Consider the following 21,342-nt stretch of genomic DNA (forward strand, 5'->3'; position numbering starts at 1 on the left):
CTAGCATGGCTGTGCAGTCAGAAGCCCTGCCCTCCTCACAGCCACATGGGATTGTGGGTGAGCTTACATAGGATATATAAAAGGAGGCCAGTTGAATTTTAGCTCAGTTGGGTTGGGCTTCCACAAGTTGGACTAGCTGAGGACTATCAAGTGCACTCAAGCATGAGGCTGGGGAGCATTCTTCAGCCAAGTTCCTGTGGGCTGGCTAGCTCAGGGACTCCTTGGGCAGCTTCTTCCAATATGTTCCTTTTTGGGCTTGCTTGGAGATTCCATGGCCCCAATGAATATTTTCCAAGGGCTACCTGAACATTGGCAGAAATGGAACAAACTATACGGAGAGGTTAGGCTAATCCCTATTTATAACCCACCCTACTCTCAGATCACTTTAAACAGAGTATGTGGGCAGCTTAAGACCCTTTTAAAGACATTAACTCAAATCCATTCAAACATACCTCCATAAAAAATCACTGTGTTGTGTAGAAGGAGCTGAGCATCTGCTTTGAACTCCTCATAACTTCTGTACTTCCCTTCATTTACTTTCTAAACAGATTGAAAATGTGGTCATAAAAATGCATTAGAGCTGCCAACAATTCACAAGCAGACATTTCTATATTATGATTTTTGTCAAGGGAATTCAAAATGTAGAACTCCACATAACACAATGATAGCAAACAGACACTGTAAGGATGAGATACCAGCTTCAATTCTCAACTTCTAGTGAAAAGGCCCCCACTAGGACATCTAAAGAGGTTGCCGCTTGATAAACTCATGAGAACTGCTTCTTGTCAGGGTCTACTCATATAGGGTTTCCCAACAACAATAACAACAACAAAAACCATCTGATCTCTTGGAGTGGGATTGGTCTGGGATAAATATCCACATGCACATACCTCTATGGAAACTTTAATCACCATTAAACTCTCTTGAAATGGCAAAGCACAAACTATATTGAAACATACCTCTTGTATAGTTGGGACATCAACAGCTGTGTGCACCAGCCTACGATACATTGGGTGTTTGTTGTCTTTGCCTTTCTTGTTTAGATCGATGGCCTAAAAAGCCACCACAAAACATCGGTTTAGAAACTGGTTGAATTTCAGAAGACGTATCATAACGGGAAAGCATTAAGAGAATTCAAAAATATTTCTATAAAGGAGCCAAAAGATTGCCCCTCTGACAAATGCAGGTAAAACTGCATGACGGTAAGTGAGGGTCTTCCAATATATCTAATCCAAATATCTGATTGCACTGAATATCCAAAAAGTCACTGTTTTAAGCAGTGACTTTTGCCCCCCAAAAGCAAACTGTTGTAAACCAAAATGAATTGGGGATGGGGGTGGGGTGGGGTGGATTTTCTAGTAATTTCTGCAGTTGATTTTCCCTCCCATTTTTTTTTGTAGCAAAACATTTTAAATTCATATTGCCTTAATAGATTTCCCCCAATATTCTCAGTCATGGAAACCAACAGATGTATGGATTCTGTTTTAAAGTATATAAAATATACCCAAGCAGCACTAAATTTAAAGGCAGAGGGAGAACAACCAGTCTGCAATCTAGTAATGCTAATCAGAGGTACCTTGCTCTAAAGAATATATTAAAAATTACATGTCAACACTCACTCTTTCCTTCATACGAGAGACAATGAAGCGTAAATATGTGCTCATCTCTTGCTTGCTTGTGTTCTTCTTCTTGATGCTCTGGTAAAGAACAGGAGCTTACTTTCAGAATTCTGACTTCTACTAAATATGTCAAGTAATTCCCACCCGCCCACACCACCCTAAAAAAATCTACCATACAAAGATGTTAAAAATCCCAACAATAAACATTTCAGCTGTAAATCTACCTAACAAGCTATAAACACCTTTTCTTTAAGACTAATAGCTAAAGGTCTGATAAGCAAAGCAATAGGACAAAAAATTAATGAGTGGTTGATTGGTCAGGAATTTGGCTGGAGTGATGTTGGACTATGAGTCCTTTCTTTCTATCAAAGCCTTCTTTCTCACATACACATATGAAGTACAGAACTTATTCCCATCAAAAACCGAAGAAAGACACTCAAGATAAGTTTATACTTAAGCTATTGCGTAATGATTTACATGGCACTTAACTAGTATTTAAATTAGGTCTCTCAGGTGCAACTCCAAAGCTCTGTATGCCATGTTACACTGCTGAGAGCCTGACCACCCACACTACAGCAGCCAGAACCTGATAAGGACAATACTTTGAAAAGTATACCTCAGTAAAGTATGACTAGGCAACATCTCATTGAATCAAGTAAGAAGTATTAACTGAGAGATACAGAGAAGTGAAAAAGGGACCTCATCAAAGAACAGTGAGTTGACATCATGGCAGCAAAAGAGATGAAGGCTCTTTGGAGTCCTGGCAAAAAGAAACAGTTCCCTCATGGAATTGTAAGATGGGGTCACCACCAGGTCAAAAAAATTAGAGTGTGGCAGGGACGGAATAGCATTTATATATGCTCAAGGGCCAACCTGACACTGGTTCTTAACTATTCCTAATAAAGGGAGTAGAACATTAATGAAATAACATACTTTAAACCTCCCAAAGACCTTCGTTTTGGGCATTATACTAATATGTTAAATAAATAAAATAAATTCACACAATCAAAAACTGTGTTCTACCTGGGCTTGGGAGCTGTGTGTGCTCCCAGTTTTTGGTTGTGTGGAAACAAGGTAGGAGGAGAACCTGGGTAGAAGTGATTGTGTGGAAGCAAGGTAGGAGGAAGGGCTACCCAGGTTCTCCACCTACCCTGCTTCCACACAACCGAAAACTGGGAGCACACACAGCTCCTAAGCCCAAGTAGAACACAGATTTAGTTGTGTGAATGATCTCTTTGTTTATATTATGCTAGCTGTGTGTAGGGATGTGCACAGAACCGGTTTGGAGGCTCTTTATGGGCCTCCAAACTAGTTCAATGGCAGGGTGTGTCTAACTTTAAGAGTAGGGGAGGGTGCACTTACCCCTCCTGCTGCTTTCCCCTGCCGGCATCCGTTTTTTTCAAAGCCCATCAGGGCGGCAGCGTACCTCCCTGCCACCCTGTTGCCCCCACTGTCTGGATATGACCAGAAGTCTCCGACACGCTTGTGTGCGCCGGCATGGGTGCGCGCGCAGGCACGTCGGAGACTTCCAGTCATATCTGGACAATGGGGTGGCAGGGAGGTAAAAAAAATGGACGCTGGTGAAGGAAAAGCAGCAGGAGGGCTAAATGCACCCTCACCTGCTCTTAAAGCAGCACCCCTGCCTTTGAGCCTCCCCGCATGGGTCTGTGCACATCCCTAGCTGTGTGTTTTGACCTCAGTGGATACAAACCAGAGTCCTTGTGCACTGCGGCCTCCTGTTCTCATTTAAGAAAGAAAAATCGTGTGCCCATGTAGTAGAAAGTGCCTGAAGATTACATCTTCTCATAGACAAGATTATGAAACCCTGACTTTGTGCTCTTAATTGTCCATAACATAGTAAGTTGCCTTATCTAGTACAAATCTGGGAGGGTCACTGTTGTTTGGAAGCTTTATTGTTGTTTTTTTGTGCCTCAGTTGCCATTGAACCTAACCCAGATTCTGAAACCCAAAAGTCCCACTATAAAAGCTCAGAGCTTAACTAACATTCCTATACCACATTTCACGTTATCAAGCTAGAGGAATAGAAAACATTGTGCCAGAAGAGTGCTCTTAAACCAAAACATCTTTGTTGTAAATGCCTAGCACAGCTGTGTTAGCCGCCATTTCCGAATTCGGTTTTTAAAGAATGGAAGCTGCTCGGTATATTGGCTGGAATCCTCAGACCACTATGGCTTCAGCGGTACTATGCAGAAAATGTGACTATTCTGCAGTATTGTAAATCAAATTCAGTGTGTTGCTACAACTGGCAGCAATAATTTTGGCCTTTCACTAAGCATTAGTGAATCTGTAAGATTCAACATGACACTGCCTGCTTTATATTAGTCTCAAAGTCGAACAATCAAAACTAGTTTTCTAACTTTCCAACAGTCAAGATCAAACCAACGTATAAGTGGATTCCCACAGTTACGCTCTATTATGCTTTGAATTCCGCTTCCAGAAAGACAGGCAAATGCTAGAATACTGATGGTATTCCATGATCGATATTATGTTGCTGATGTTGACATAGTGCATTGCTGGGGGAGGGAGGGAGCGGGGGAGATCCCACTTCCCTGGATGAAAAATACATTTATTCCTTTCAGTTATTTTTGTAATGCTGTCATTCTGTAGGAGTGCATCACAGCTTCAGTGCAAAGTATGTATGTGTGTGTATATATATACTGTATATTTAAAAATACTTCACTTCCCCAGAAGAAAATACATTTATTCTATTGAACAACATAAACGAATAACTCAATGGAATTGAAAAAAAAAATCTTTAGGCTAGTTCAGACCATATTTTTCCCCACCAAACCAGCCAATTTGATTAAAACAAAAGCATGCCATGAGCAAATATGTCCTTATGTCTTAACACATCTCGACATCCTCTCACGCATTTGTGTGCGCACGGGTTGTTTGAACAACCCCCTATATGAACCAGAACTACAGGTTGCTTACCTGTAACTTTGGTTCTCCTAGTGGTCATCTGTACTTTTACACCAATGGGTTATGCGCCTACGCAGAGACCTCGTCGGAACCTAACAAGCTCAATTTTCCTCCTTTGGGCGGGAAGCCTGCCCCCAGCCGCTATATGTGTTTGTGCCACTCCTCATCCCCTCAGTCACGGAGTCCAGTTTCAGTAGATCCCGCAAGGAGGACGGGAGAGCATGTAAAAGTACAGATGACCACTAGAAGAACCAAAGTTACAGGTAAGCAACCTGTAATTCTTCGACGTGGTCTCTGTCTTTTACACAAATGGGAGCACAACAAGCTAGCACCCAAGGAGGAGGGAAGCAACAGAAGCAATATGTAACTGCCATAAAAATTTATTTCAGAAACAAGTACATCAACTGAAAATGGAGTGCAGAACACTCCTGTCAAATACAGCATCATTCTGTGCCCTGGCATCAATAGCATAATGGTGGATAAACAAGTGGGGCGAAGCCCAAGTAGCTGCCTGGCAGATAGCATCCAATGGGACCGCTCGATCAAAAGCGAAAGAGGCCGCCATGGACCTAACTGAGTGCACCTTAACGGTCGCAGGCAACTGCTTATGAGCGAATTGATAGCAGAGTTCAATTGTGGAAACTACCCATCTAGACAGGGATTGGGCCTAAACTTGAAGACCTTTATGAGGCCCATCATAAAGAACGAACGAACAAGGAAGTTTTCCTCCACTCAGCAGACCTCTGTACAAAGAAGGATAAAGCCCTTCCAACGTCCAAACGATGCAACCTTCTCTCTGCATCAGAGGAAGGGTTTTGGAAAAACACAGGTAAAGTGAGCGGTGACGAATGTTGAAACACAGAAACCACCTTAGGAAGAAATTGGACATCTGGTCTGAGCACAACCTTGTCCTTGTGGAACTGAAGGTATGGTTGGTCAACCATCAGGGCCCACAACTCACTCACCCTCCTAACGGAGGTAACGGCCACCAGAAAGGAGACCTTCCAAGTTCAATTGAAGCGAAAGGCTCAAAGGGAGGTTGTAGCAGACCAGCTACAACCATAGACAGATCCCAGGCCGGTGGCTTGACAGGATTGTCCAGCAAAACATGGGACAAACCCTTTAAGAAACTTTTCACCACCGGGTCCTTAAACCATGAAGGCTGGTTTGTTGGGGAATGTGCCACAATGGCAGCAAATGTACTGTAAAGGATGACACCGTTAAACCATTCTCCTTAAGGGACTACAGATATGTACATATGTTTTGTACGGAAGGATTAAATGCATCAAACTCATGCAAAGAAACAGCAAACAAACAGAAACGAATCCACTTATGATCATAGGACTTCTGCGTGGACTGCTTTCTGACTGCAACCAAAACTTCTTTGAGTCTCAGTGGAAAGTCGGCAGGACCTTCCAGGCAGTCAGATGAAGGGGCCGAACATCCGGGTGGAGCACCCGTCCCCTCTCCTGTGACAGCTGGTCTAGAAGGGTGGGAAGGAGCAACCAGTCCACCGCCAATCGCCTCAGGGCCACCATGGGACTATCAGGATGGCCCTGGCCCGGTGCACCCTCAGAATGAGCGGAAACGGGGGAAACACCTACGGTAGAGGACCCATCCATGATAGGACAAAGGCATCACCTAGAGAGCCCTCGCCTTCCCCTCACTTGGAGCAAAAGAGAGCACACAGGGCATTTTCCTAGGAGGCAAAAAGGCCCAGAGCCGGGACTCCCCATTTTACAAATATGTCCCCGAGAACACCCCAGTCCTGAGGTGACACCGCATGTGCCACGCACTAATGCCAGAGTTCCAGAGACAGAAACAGAAAGCTCCTTGAAGACGTGCCGCCCTGTCGATTGACATAGGCCTTTGCCATCATATTGTCTGTTTGGATTGTCACCGAGCAATCCCCAATCACCAGCAAGAACCCCTTGAGAGCATTGAATATGGCTAGCAATTCCAAATAACTGATGTGCCAGGCCCTCTCCCTGGGGGACCAATGTCCACTCAGGTGAAATTCCTCCAGGTGCGCCTCCTAACCGAGCTCCGATGAATCGGTCGTAAGCACCTACTGGGATTGGGGAGCCTGGAAGGGGGTGCCGACATTCAGATGTCTCAACTCAGCCCACCATGCCGCAGTTGCCAGCACCTCGCGGGTGTGTGTGTGTGTGTGTGTGTGTGTGTGTGTGTGTGTGTGTTCCAAATGGCCCGGATCTCAAAGGGGACTGAATACGTCCAAGAACCACCTCTGAATAATTCATATTCGAAGGTGCACTTCAGGCAGCACGTAAGTGGTAGCCACCATATGCCCCAGTAGGCGCTGCACTGAGCACATAGTCTGTGGGCCTCCAGCTAAGAAAATGATGGCCAGACTACAGAGAGTACTATGCGGGCGTCCGGAAGAAAGACCATTTTCAAGGTTGTGTTGAATATCAGCCCTATGAACCGACCCCTCTTGTGGGTCGGTTCCAACTGAGATTTCTTGAAACTGATTTGGAAACCCAGAACCTGCAGAGTATCCACGACCATCTCGAGAGCATCCAGGACCGACCGCCTGGTGCTCGCCAGGATGAGCCAATAGTCTAAATATGGCAGTACCTGCAACCCTTGTTCCTGCAGGAAACCCACCAGCAGGGCCAGACATTTTGTAAAAATCCTTGGCACTGTCATGAGACTGAATGACAAGGCTTTGAATTGAAAAGGGGTCCCCCCAATCTGGAAGCGCAGGAAGCATCAATGCTGAGGGCATATCGAGACATGGCAATAGGCGTCTTTAAAGTCTAGAAAAACCATCCACATGTCCTTTTCCAGGATGGTCATAATGGTCGGTACCTACAGCATCCGGAAACATTTGTAGACTAAATGTCTCTTCAGGGCCCTGAGGTCCAGAATAGAATGCCAATCTGCATCCGGTTTCGGCAAAATAAAGTACCAGGAATAGAAACCAGGACGCTCCAGATTGGCAACTCTATCAATTGCATCCTTTGACAAGAGGGTGGCAACCTCCTCACCCAACTCTGGAGTGTACAGAGTGATTACAACTCTGGACACAGGTGGCGTTCCACAGAACTCCAGGGTGTAGCCCAAATGTAAGATTGTAAGGACCCACTGGTCCATGGTCACTCTGTCCCAGCTCACTGAGAATGGGACCAGGCAAGTACAGAAGTGCCCCGAGTCATTGCTTCTTTTGGAAAGTGTCCGGGCGCTGTTTCTGAAAGGCCAGCTTACTAGGCTGGGGGCCCGACTTGTATCTTGACTGGAACTTGTTGCCACAAAAGGAACGTTCGTATGGAGACTGCTGTTGAGAAGGGATCTTCTATGGTTGATAAGGCCAGCACCTTGCAGTTTTCTGTGGTTTGGTAGTTGACGACGAATATGACATGGATCACGCTGTGCTCCTCAGCTTCTGAACTTTCTCGAGCGTGTCATCCATCTGCTCCGCAAAGAGGCTAGAGCCCTCAAAGGTCAGGTCCTCGACCCTAGCACGGGCTTCATAGTTCAATCCCGACGAACGCAGCCAAGCAAGTTGGAGTGCCACTGATGTGGCCATTACCTTAGCCGTGCATTTCACCAAATGCCGAGCCAAGTATAGCTCCTGTTTTACCACCTGAATGGCCTCATGGAGGAATGCTTTAGCTGGATCCTGCTTGTCCTGTGGTAGGAGAACCAAAAATGGACCCACTTTTCCCACGGAAAGTGGTTATAGTGGGCATTATAAGCTTGATAATTGGCCACCCTTAAGTGAAGGGCTCAGGCTGAGTAAAGCCGCCTCCTGAAAGAGTCCAACTTTCTGCCCTCTTTATCACTCAGTGCCAACTGGCTGTGACCACTGGTCCTTTGCAGGGATGCCTCCATGACTATCGAATTTGGGGTGGGATGATTCTTCAGAAAAGCTGTATCATCCTGCAGTAGCACCCTATAAAAGTTCTCCAAACATCTATTAGGCTGAGAAAGAGTCACCGGCTTCTTCCAATGACCCCGCATGACCCCCAACAATGCCGAGTTCAGGGGTAAAGCAGCCGGTACCTTGGCCTCCAAATCGATAAGGCTGAACAACAGGTCTAGTTCCCCTTTCTGCTGCGTACTGAGGCTCAAGCCAAGGGCCAAAGCCATGTGGGCCGCAGACATGGTTTTAGGTCCTCCAACAGGGAAACGGGCTTTGAATCCGACTGGATTTCGAGTGGGGACGGCCCCGGGAAACACCTTCAGTAAGAGCTAGTATCGCTCTCATATTCTGACTCTGTAGGAGCCAAAGAGTCTTGGGCCAAGGACATCAAGCCCATAGAGGAGCCCGGTTTGCTTCTCGGATTACCCAGTACCGAAGCGGGAAGCTCTGCAGGCAGCACCTGGACAGGCACAGCAGTCTGCTGTGGCATGTGAGGCGAAGAGGATGGTTCACGTCGCTCATTTCGATCCCGAGGGAAGCGTTGTGGCAAGCGGGAACGCGGCCTCCCTTCCGAGTGTGAGGGGTGCCCACGCCAGCTTCACACAGTTCCAGATTTCCCATACATGGGGCCTTCCAGGTAACGAGGGCCATCTTGGAGCCTAACATAATCTGAGCAATAGTCCATTTGATATCAACCACATGACCCAGAGTCCAGGCACCAAGCACCACAAGAAGGCTCAACCGCACCCAAGGGAGAACAGTGCTCAGACGCCTGGTACCGATCTGAATATGCAGGCTCATGATGGTCCCAGGCCCGATCCTTGTCTGTAACTGGAGGAGCATTCTTCTGAGTCCCAACAGGCACTTTGGTCCCGAAGAGGGATGCGCTCCTAGCGCCTTCGATGATGCGAACGATGCCAAAGGGGAATAGGCCTCGCCTTCCAATGAAGCATATCCAGGCTCATCCGACGCCACTGAGTGTTCTCTACTCGAGTGAACCCGAGCAGGAACCAATTTCAGCGAATCCTCCTCCAAAGGCGAGCTAGGCTGAACCGAGACCGAAGACGTCGGTATATCCGTCCCAGCCGGGATTGGAGCTCCAAAGAATGGGAAAACCCGCACAAATCAAAACGCCAAGACAAAACCACTACTACGCGAAAGAAATAAAGAAAGAAAATTGAAGCAGCAGGGAGAAAAAACAAAGGGAAAGATAGATCCTACTCGTTGTCGAGCTGCAGACTCCACGATGCTTACTGAAGTGTGGATGACGAAAGATTGAGGGGATGAGGAGTAGCGCAGCCGCATATAGTGGCTGGGGGCAGGGTTCCTACCCAAAGCAGGAGAATTGAGCTTGTTAGGTTCTGAGGAGGTCTCTGCGCAGGCGCATAGCTCATTTGTGTAAAAGACAGAGACTATGTCGAAGAAATACTAATTTAAAGTCGTAATTGTGGCATATGTATAGGGGCAACGCTAATGAACTCCACCTCCACCCCACCTCCACCCCCATGATCTGGGAGGACATCGGGACATGCCAGAAAGAAATAACATGCACATTCACGGTGTGTCCCCATTTTCATCATTTGAGCCCATTTGGAGGAGGAGAAATATCTTCTGAATTGGCCCTTTGGGGTAAAACTAGAGTCCTTTTAAGCCTTTTAATAAGTAAAAAAATAATCAAGAATAAAAGAGAACCTGCTTTCCAGGGGGGAGGGAAATGTTTATTCCTTTGTTATTAAGGTTTTACTTTGCCTTTTTGCAAGGATTCATCAGCACTCTAGCACAGAGTAAAAATAAATTAAAGAGCACACCAATTCTGGAACCAAGAAACAGGGAGAACCATAAATTCTGGTATTACCAGTCCCACTAGAGTAAAAGGTTCCAGTAATTTAGAACCCCAAAATTCAGGAAGAAATTCAGCTGGGGAGAATCCCATAAGCCCCCCTATATTTAATCACAGCAGTACCTGGATTACATTGGTTCTATCTATCAAACCCCAGCAACATTTGGAAAAGTATAATCACTTGCAAATCACAAGCAATGCTGTTTGATGGTTTTCTTTCTCTCCTTCTCTTATCAGTAAACATAGCTGAGAATAAATATGTCTGTTTCTATTACTCCCTGGGCATTACAAACAGAATTGCTTATTAGATTTGTGAAAATTAAGACTTTAGTAGTTCTTGTTCTGCTCTAAACAGCCAGAAGAAGGAAACATTCATGATTCCTATCACCAAGTCTGGGGTCCAAAGCTGCTCTCAAACAGAACCGCTGGAATGTTAAGGAAAACAGCCATGTTTCAAATTAAGAGTCAGTTCTTAGGAGGCATACCACACTAGGGTACTATATTACACTGCTAACAGCTTTGGAAAAATATACCCTATTCAGTGTGGGGTAGTTTTATCAAAAACTACTGGCAAATTAGCCAGAATTAAACAGAAACTGTGTGTGAACATTCTGGTATTGCCTCCAGGGACTGATCCATCAATCACTCCACATCAATTCTACCCAAGACCAAATCAACAGCAGTTTTCGAATAATATATTAAATTGTTCAGACTATGCCAAACAGCCAACAATGAACAAATACAGTCCTCATCTTTACGATCTAAAAAGATAGTACGTGAGCCCTGTTCGGGTGTTAAAAAATCCAGGAACTGGACATGGGTAGCACACTCAAAGTGGGTTCAGAAATCCCACCCGTAGAATGTCCATCATTCTCCCATCTGTGCTCTCCACGCTTAGGACGTTTCTCTGAAGAGGTGAACACCCTAAGCATGATCACTGGTATTTCCGTGATCAGCAGGTTGAGATACCCCACATTAATCTCTTCAGATAACTGTCCTAGGCATGAAGAGCACAGATGGGAGAATGACTGATACACCAGTGGTGGGGTTTCCAGACCCGCTTTGGGCACACTACCCATGTTCAGACCTGGACTTCAGAATGCCTGAGCATTAATGATTCAACCATATGACCTAAAGCTGTCTAGGAGGAGCTTCTTCTAGAAAGATGCAGGGGAAATGCAATCACCAAACTCTCTTTGAGATTACTCTGGAGCAATCTGTCTGTTGGCTTCAACACTCCCAACCTTTTTCAATAGGACAATATTGAGGTAGCTCTCATAGTTAGTATGACTTCAAAATGTCAAGCCAGCACTGACAAGCCCTACAATTAATACTTCAACAATACAAAGTTCTGTCTTTCAGCAGTTTCACACTCATGGCCAATAGCAGACAATGCCATGCCAGGCCAAGTTTTAAGTACTTCTGAATTCGAGGATCCCAGAAATTGCTCTACATGTTCATCCTATCAAGGAATAACACATTTTAATGGAAAAAGAATCCTTGACAATGGTCCTTAAACCCATTTCTTGTGTAATCAAAACAAGGTGACAGAACCAACATATTCAAGAACCAAGGATTTGGTGACCTTGGAAGAATTACTGGGGCAATCCTTATATAAGGTTGCAGTACTGGAGAATTCCTCCAGGGAATCAGGATGCAAACATGTGTTCCTTCCTGACATTGTGAGCTTGAAATTCTCAAGCTGAAAGATGATGCAAGTTACTAAAGAAAAGCTTTTTTCATTTATTCTCTTCAGTTATTAACTTTAGCTGAATGTGTTTATTTACTGCTGATAATACTAAGTAAATCTGACTGCCTTTTCAAAGGACAGTTAAGTTCCTTCCTAACCTTTGGACAGCATCCAAGCCTCTAAAAAGTATTAGAATATTGGTGCTCACTGTACCAGATTCTATTTCTCTAGTAAAAAGAAAATCAGAAGAGAATCTATTAACTAATCATCATGGCAATAAAGCAAATGGAAATAAATATGCAGCAGATCCTAAACCTGTGGTTAGTATGAATAGAAAAGCTGCATGTTTCATTCCCACCTAATGAGAATCCCAGCCTCACTCTAAGGTTAGGACTGTACAACGTTTAGTCAATCTGTTAACCTGAAAGCATACAAGAGAAGGGGCTGGGGCATGGGTGATTTGATCCTTATCCCAGAACAGACTTCTTGGGGTTGAAAAATACAGAACTGGTTCATGCAGCATCAACCATTGTAACCAGGCTGCTCAAATGTCACTCCCTCTAGTATCTGAAGGAACTGAATCGCATGTGATGTGATTTCTTCCAATATAAGCTTGTCCAACCCATGTGATCCACTGAAATGGAAATGCTAGAAAGAATAGAGTGGACGCAACCACCCTACGGTGGTTCATATGCAGCTCCTGGCAACATATGGATCAAATATGGGCCAGTCTAGCAGCCTCTCAGTGCTAAGAAGAATTCACGAGGATTGTACAGCAATGCTCCAAATTTACTCTGAAGGGGGGGCGGGAACTGAAATACCAAGTGTAAATGCAGTCACAGCTCAGAAGTAGTAATGGATGAACTCCCTTCATCTCAAATCACAAATGCAAGCAATAAGCTGTGAACACTTGGTAAAAAGCTAACTTTTTATCAAGAGTTCTAAACTGGCTTACACCCCTGCATGAACATTAAAAAAAGAAGAAGAAAAAGACATTTCACTTGGGCAGAATAAGCAAGTTTTAAGATGCTTTTATTGGGCTAGATTCTGTGCAGCTCTCCACCAAGGTAAGCGACCCGTTGGGGCTGGGTGCCCAGTTTTCCTTTTTCCATGGGAAAGAAGGGGAAGGAGTGCTATGCTGCTGCCCCAAAGCGCATTCAAGTCCTTTCATAGCAGCCTCGTCACTACGCCGTCAAGACTGCCTTTGAAGTTGTGTAGCAGGCCCAACAGGTCCCCTACATTGCTGGACGGCTGTGCAGCATGTAGCCCACAGTCAAATTTATCCATCTACAGAAGTGCACCCGTAAGCCTAAAATTTTAAAATAAAATAAAAATTAAAAGTACATGTTTTTGTATAATGTTTAATGTATTTTTACTCCTAAATTTAAAAACAAAAACAAAAACCCATCCACGGTACCATCACTCCTATGTAATTTAAAACATATAGTTTTAATATCCTCAAGTTAAACTACAACCAACATTGGAAGCAAGGGAGCTCACCTCAAAATACAAGCGAGAACTTTGAGCTGGGCAATTTTGTAAACGGAGCCTGTGATTTTCAGGCTAACTTCATCACTATGTAGAAGCCGCTGACATTCTGCTACTGTGCAACATGAAAGGCAGCCCTGGGGGATTTGCCGAGGCAGGAAGTTGAGCAATGACCAATGTTTCCAATAGAAGTGCCCACATACCTTTTCAGGTCAATGCACAATTTCCTGCCTCTGCAACACCCCCAGGACTGCCTTTCAAGTTGCACAGTAGCCCCAGTGGGTCACTAACACCGACATCCCAAAGTGCAAAATGTCGGCCAGTAAGTATAAGTTCCGAAATATGGACTTGAGTAGCAGGTACTTGATGTAGTTGTAGGTTAGGTCCACAGCTGTTCAGGATCTGAATGGGAGTATGCCTGGGAACTTCCTATACATTGTAACAAATACAAACACTGAAACATCCTTGAAAAATCCTTGTTGAACCTCAATGAGAGAGTGATCAAAGAATAAAACGGATGTCAAAACTCACATGCTGCTAAATCCTGAATATGTAAGCAGCCAAATATTAGTCACAACCAAGGTAATCTGGTGTTGCTAATGGATTTTAGTAATCTTATTCATCTTTTGAATTAAAAAATGTCAATAGTGGAGCAGAAGTCAGTATTTCATTGCCCACTTAAGTTGCATGTGACACACACACATATGTATATGCTCTTGGATGAACAACTACAGCTTGATGTAATGATTATATTCAAGCCATGCTGAATATAAAATGAGGGGTCAGAGGTGATTTAATCTGCAATTGTGGCAAGTAGGATTGGGATGCTAAACCCTTCTCCTGGCTACACTCCCTGCACCTGAAACTGTTTCTTCCTAGCGATTTGTCCTCCTGGTGGGGATTACTTCCAGTCTTGGAGTTCCACTGGGAAACACAACTGGGGAGAGGCAGTTTCGGGGCGGGGGGGGAGAGAAAGGTGAGGAAGGGTCAAGCACCTCTTCCTTGTCCACTCAAATTCACTAAAAGTCCTCCACCCATTATTGATAAGAATCAAGCAGCAACCTAACATTGATGGACATGTTTGTATCATGTGTATATCAGTCCAAAGTTACTAAGTTCATTTATTATAGGACTACTCTGAACTGCCTTTCCTAGCCAAGGGACTGCCAGGAAAGGGTGGGGGTGGGGGGAGAGCAGGGGCAGTTCAGGACTGACAAATGTCCTTTAAATGGTTTACTGCCAATTTCATGATGCCCAAGGGACCCTTCTGCTTCTGGACCCCTGCTAACTTGGCAAAGAGGCATCTGTTAATGTGGTGATTCTCTTTATTTAGCAGGGGGAGAGAAACTGGCCCTCTCCACCCCCAGCACTGTACCTCCAGTGACTGTTGCTGGTGTCTATCCTGTGTTTCTTTTTAGACTGTGAGCCCTTTGGGGTCAGGGTTCCATCTTATTTGTTCGTTATTTCTCTGTGTAAACCGCCCTGAGCCATTTTTGGAAGGGCGGTATAGAAATCAATCAATCAATCAATCAAATAAATAAATAATACCTGCTTCATTAATCCCCAACTCAATTCTTCACAACAATGACAGCACTAGGAGCAAATATATTGGTGGGAGTGGGGGGGGGGACACACAGAAATGGCAAAGTAAGCTCTGAGTGGAAAAGCTCGTTGCAAGATGATAGGGGAAAATGCAGAAAGCTCAATTGGCCATTTGGCAGCTGCAATTCCAAGCATGACCACCTGCCGCTGCCTCTACTGGAGGAGCAAGAAGCAGCTTTTGATGGCCAAGGGGTGGTCTTTCAAAATAACAAGTTCATGGCCTGATGAGAAAGAAATCAGGAGAAGAATGTGTGCTAACCTCAACATTAGGCTAGCCCACTCAACATGTGCATTCCAAAAAAGGCACTTCCCGGCAACATGAAACCCACACCTGCAAATCTCAGTGCCAACGAACCAGCGGTGGTGTTCAACTCTCTCTGTGTCAGCTGTTCCTCTGCTGAGTAGCGACTGGTATTTGCCACCATTAAATAAAGCTTTAAATAATGTGCTGGAGTGCATCCTGGGATGCCAACGTTAGGAGACGCAGCTGGCCAGTTTAAGGTGAGGTGCCAAGTGACCAGCCCAACAGGCTGCATGGAGTTCTTTTGTTAAATGCTAGAGTCAAAATTCTTGTCCCCTCTTGCAGTGCCCTACACAGACTTCCATGGTTTGAAGACATACTGAAAGACAACTGTGACCAATATCATTCACACATACAGGATTCAGTGTCCATTTTTACTGTGAGAATTCCCAGTGCTGAACAAGTGCTTTTCAAACTTACAGCCACCAAATGAGGGGGCAGTTGAATATGAATACATTGGAAATGGCATATTGTTAAATATAGCTTAAAGGACAATTTTCACAATGGAGGGAAGTTAAAAGTGCGGTCTCCTAAGGGTCTGTGCTGGGACTGGGACTTTTTCATAGTTTTCCAGATGTAGGGGCTAGCAGTGAGGTGACCAAGTTTGCAGATGTCATCAAATTATTCAGGGTGAGAAAAAACAAAATGGATTGAAAAGAGCTCCAAAGGGATCTCTCCAACTTGGATGAATGGGCAACAAAATGGCAAATGCAGTTCAATGCTGAAGTATAAAGTGATACACATTCTGGCATAAAATGCCAACCACATATATACTGATAGGCTATGGGTCTCAGTGATTAATCAGGAAAGAGATTTCTGGGTCATGGAGGATAGTTCAATGAAAATGTCAATTTGGTATGTGGGAATTCTGAAAAAGGCCAATTCCATGCTAAGCATCTTTTAGGAAATAGTAACCAAAAAACTGTTAATATTATAATGCCCATATATGAATCATGGTGCAGCCATATCTGGAATCCTGTGCACAGTTCTGGACACCACACCTCAAAAAGCATATTGTAGGACCGGAAAAGGTGCAGAAGAATGCAACCAAAAGGATCAGGGGCCTGAAGCACTTTCCTTATAAAGGAAAGGTTACAACATTTGAAGCGTTAGAAAAATTTAGAAAAAAGAAAACTTGGGGGGGGGGCATGATTGAGGGATATTCTATTATACATAGTGTGCTGAAAGTGGATATAAATTTTTCTCCCTCTCTCACAACACTAGGACCAGGGGTCATCCAATGAAAATGGCTGGCAAAAGGATTAGGAGAGACAAAAGGAAATACTTCTCCACACAATGCATAACTAATCTATGAAACTTTCTGCCAAGAATTCTGGTGATGGCCGCTAGCTTAGATGGTTTTAAAAGGAGATTAGACAAATTGATGGAGGACACGTCTATCAATGGATGCTGGTCATGATGGCTATAAATTGCCTCTGAATACTAGGTGCTGGGGAACAATAGTGAAAGAGGGTTATTTACCTATTATCTCCTGCTGTTGGGCTTCCCAGAGCATCTGGTTGGCCATGCTGAGAAACAGGATGATGTCTAGATAGGCCTTTGGTCTGAGCCAGCACGGCTGTTCTTAAATGTTTTTCTGTTAGTGATTTAGTGCTGGTAGTAGCAGCAAAACCAGAAGGAAAAACTGCTGCATACACTCTTCTGGCACAATGTCAGAGATCACAATCAGGATACCAGCAACAACATAGATTAGTTGTTTGTTGGACATATTTTATCTGAGCAAAGGAAAGATCTATGACTGCTCTCTGTAATCAAATATTCAGCAGGTGTGTAGAGGAGACAGGGCCTCTTCAATGGTGGCGCCCTTCTGGGGTAGATCCACCTGATTCCATTGCTGTGTGTGCTTTGTAGGGGAGTAAAGAACTATTTATATAAACTGCCATTCTGCACACTTTTTAAAAGTGTGCTTCTCCCCTCTTTATTTTCATATGTTCCTTCATGAATTCAATTTTATATTATTTTAATGCCTGAACTGCTTTATCACTGTCAGAAAAGCGGGGTAACAGTTTTCAAAAATAATGCACAAACTTAGATTTTAAGCTGCAAAATATCACCACAACATACAAGAATATATGAAATTAACTTCCATTGTTTTATTAGCAGTCTTCCATTGTTGCTTTTAATCAAGATGATGCTTTCTACATGAAAAGTTACCGTCATCATTCATTCAAATACCCCATGCTTTTCAACACAGTATACTATGCATATTTATGTGGGAAAGTTAATTGGAAAAAGCTGAGGGGAAAACCTGCCCGCCTAAGCAATTGGTTCCTGCAAATATGAAATTCTCAGTTCCAGGCTCTCCCTTTTGATACCCATCTCTTACCTCAACCTGTGACTTAAGAAGCTAATGGATTATAGTATTCATATTTGAAGGGAAATTTCAAAATAAGTGAACACAAAAAGGAGAAGTTTTGTTTGTTTGTTTGTTTGATTGATTGATTTAACCACAAAGAGTCTGGCTTTATGGAAATTCTAGGAAGGTGTGACATATTAGATCAATGCAAAGTGTTTAAATAAAATGGGCCTGAGTGGATTTCAGCTCAGTTATGTAGCATTTACATACATCAGTGAAGTTCAGAAGAAAAAAAATATGTAGTTTGCTAGAGTATAATGCAGACACTCCGGAGTACTTTAGCAAATATGCACACAGTGGTTAGAATCCTTTTAATAGTCAATCTATGTCTGTGTTATGGGGAAATTCCAGATCTCATGCATATCTGGATACGGTTGACTCTGAGTCAAAGTTATGTGTGTGCTATAGTGGTATGCATGAGAATTTCCTAAAGGAATCTGATATGTGCCCATTAAGGTGTACACCCAGAATTGAATGGGGAGAAGTTCTGGTCCTGGAATGAATGGGGGAGTCTGATATATGTATTGGAGTTTCTGCACTTGGGACAGATAACCTGACTGGGGCAAACAGCTGTCAGGACTCATAAGGGAATTTCTAGATTTCCAGGTTCTGGCATATCAAGATTTGCTCCAGGCCAAACCAATTTCAATTTAGCTCCTGATGTACTCCTGAGAGAATTCACATAGTATCTCTTGTAACATTTAGTCACCTCAAATGTCAGGGCGGAAAGGCAGTGTATAAATGCAGTTAGTATATATAAATAAATACCTACAAACCAAACTAAGAGTTGCAGATGGGGAGTACACCTCTGCGTGCATATAGGGGTGATTTTAGATGATCCCTCTGCAGTTGTATGTGCCTCCTGAAAATGTGTGTCTGAGGCTTGAGGAACCCTTGCAGATGAATTTTCAGGAGGCACAGATGGCTATAGGATAAAAGGGGGGTTGCCAAAGATCGGTCTTCCCCTCTGTGCACATGCAGAAGCGTTCCCTTTGCACAACTTTTAGTGTGGATGTAGGATACTAATTCCTGCCTCAAGAGATGCCTACTAACAGCAGACTTTTCTTGATTTTGCCCCAGCACATCCAGATCTGACTACGCTTCTGGATTTGAAGTTAACATATAGATGGTTGTTGCACTAGGCAAAATATGGTATTTCTCCTGGCCAGAAACATCTTCTCGAAACTATTAATAACAAATACCAAGCCTCTATTCAGCACATGAAAGCTCAGAGGTACTCACCCTGCAAACTGGGCATTGCCAGTGACTACTGCTGTCTCTAAGCCTGAACTCATCAGATAAACACTTGGAATGATATACACGAAAACACAGGTCACATATCAACACCTCTCCAGGCAAATGGCATTCAAAACAATACCAGTCATGAGTTTCTGTCTCCCAGTCCTACAAAAAATACAAAATATTTGATAGAACATACTGTCAATATCTGCAGTAGCCAAGAACAAAGCACATTTCTTCTTCTTTCAAAGTCTAGCACATGTTAGGCATTGTAAGTATTTAAAGAGCATTGTACCTTCTTGGTGGATTATTCACTTTCAAAAAAGCAACCAAATTATTTACACTCCCAAGAGTTTTGATCATGGAACACACTACTGCTGTAAACCCCTGAGGAACGCTAGGTTTTAATTCTTGTTGAGTGTGTCTGGTTAGCAACACAAACACAGCAGCTGGCATCCAGATTTATGCTGTGCTTGCACAACAAAGCGGTGCACACGCAAGGAGGTTGCGTAGCTGTGCGAAGCCGCAGGGATGCTTGAAATTGTGCTTGGCGCAACAGCAATGGCAGAACAGGATGATGGCATCTACTTCTGTGCGACACTCATCTGAAATGCCAAGCTCCAGACTTTGTGCAGCTGGCTAGTCCAACATCCGTGCACTAACTCAACATGGTTTGCACAAGCGCAGCGTTCAAATGGATGCCAGCCAACACATATAAGCCATATCCCCAGCTATACCGCAAGGGTAGTCGACACTAAAAAGAAATTGTTCTCTTCTTGAATAAGACAAGCTTAGCACTGTGCTTAGATAGATCCCAGTTATGTTTTTCTCTTCAGTGAAGAAGATAGGAGTATTCCCTCTGTAATAGGCCAATAAGCGGCAGTGCTCAGCCATCTGATATTCTATTGGTACTGAGTTTTTGTTAATGTCCTTCTGCAGAAGCATGGATGGGGATTCTTCTCCAGCTGTTTGAAGTTCTGAGGAATGTGGGGAGCTCCTTTCAACAACCTTCAGGAAAGACTCTGGGGACTGGCTCAAAGTCTCCCTGCCTGCACTCTCAGGGACAACAAAAGCAAGAATACCAACTGTCCCACCTGGCAGTTGTGATTCTCTTCTGAAAGTGCTAGTTTATTCTTTGCTCCAGCTATAGTTCCCCTGGCTACACAATGGAAACTGCTGCTGGACCAAATGAGGAAGTCCTGCTTTCAAAAGTCAGCCACAGTGATTGAGGAGGATCAGTTGGTGTGGGGCAAGAGGAGCTGTAGGTCTTCCTGTTCCCAAATTATCTTGAAGAAGTCAGTCAAGGTTATCATCTCTCTCATCTGCCCTGTACTGAACTATGGGTAAAAGGGTACCCCCTTTCCTTCCTCAGAATCCCACACAGCTGGAAGGAGACTCTTTTTCTTACATGCACAAGAAAGTGTGAAGCAAATATTCCAAATGGGCCCAATATTCAATGGAATGTTACTAGTATATATTTGCAAATATTAAGTCATTAGGCGGAGGTTAGCACTATAAGGGCTGGTCCCTCACCCACTCCTTTTCTTGATCCCTGTTACTTTGTAGTTTGTTTTTGCTCTGATTGAGTTCATTTATAGTATTACAATTTAAGTTCTTATTCCTTCCCTGAGATTTGCTAGAAAATGTTATGGGGATTCAGGACAAACCAAAAAGATCCATTGGAGCTGACTCACTGGATCAAAGCAGAGGTTTGTGCAAGAATTCAGTACCCCTGCAAATTCATTAACATAAAAACAAATATTTACAAACAAGAAAAGGTTTGCAAACATTCAAGAACTTACAAGCAGAGCAGAACAAAACACAAAATTTCAACCCCCTTTCAACCTTCGAATACGGTATATTACGTGGCTTCACGTTTTCCCTTTTCCACATACCTTTTGCAATTTCAATGAATCCAAATATTGGGAAAGTTTGACCAAATTTCGGCCTTGGGTCAGGGTTGTGCTCCTTCAAATGTTTGCAACTGTATAAATGAAGCCTAAAAATACAATTTCTCTACACAATTCGGAGGAAAAGGGTAAGAACTGTCTCTCTTCATCTCACTCCTGTTTCTCAATCTTACTTGGAATAAAAATCACCCTTTAAATTCCATTAATGTCAATGTGAGAGTTAAGCAGGTAATGTGTTCAAATGGTCTTCAACTATCTATGTGTATTCCCGTTTCCCCAAGATCAAAGGGGACTAGAATGTGCACAATTTGAGGCCAAATCCTAGTTATGTGCACTGAAGTCCCACTGAAACAAAAGCTTAAGCAACTGAACTCTGTGCTGAACTGTGGCCATAATCCCCATTTTACTAATAATACAAAAGAGAATGTTATTGTGGGTGTTTTTTAG

General features: G+C 43.7%; 1 protein-coding gene across 10 annotated transcripts in view; it reads right to left on the bottom strand.

The window, feature by feature from the left end:
* ZMYND11 (zinc finger MYND-type containing 11) overlaps window positions 1-21,342 on the bottom strand; it is a 156,547-nt gene that overhangs the window by 21,809 nt on the left and 113,396 nt on the right. For 8 of the 10 annotated variants that reach the window (XM_053260963.1, XM_053260965.1, XM_053260959.1 and 5 more), the window contains 4 exons: window positions 18,989-19,150; window positions 1,620-1,697; window positions 960-1,052; window positions 453-540 (listed from right to left, as the gene is read on the bottom strand). In XM_053260963.1, the coding sequence (XP_053116938.1) occupies window positions 453-540; window positions 960-1,052; window positions 1,620-1,697; window positions 18,989-19,150 (421 nt within the window). The remainder of the gene's footprint in view (window positions 1-452; window positions 541-959; window positions 1,053-1,619; window positions 1,698-18,988; window positions 19,151-21,342) is intronic. The other 2 variants (XM_053260967.1, XM_053260968.1) reach the window with 1 other exon arrangement.

This window comes from Hemicordylus capensis, chromosome 6 (assembly GCF_027244095.1).
Source record: "Hemicordylus capensis ecotype Gifberg chromosome 6, rHemCap1.1.pri, whole genome shotgun sequence".
NCBI lineage: Eukaryota > Metazoa > Chordata > Lepidosauria > Squamata > Cordylidae > Hemicordylus > Hemicordylus capensis.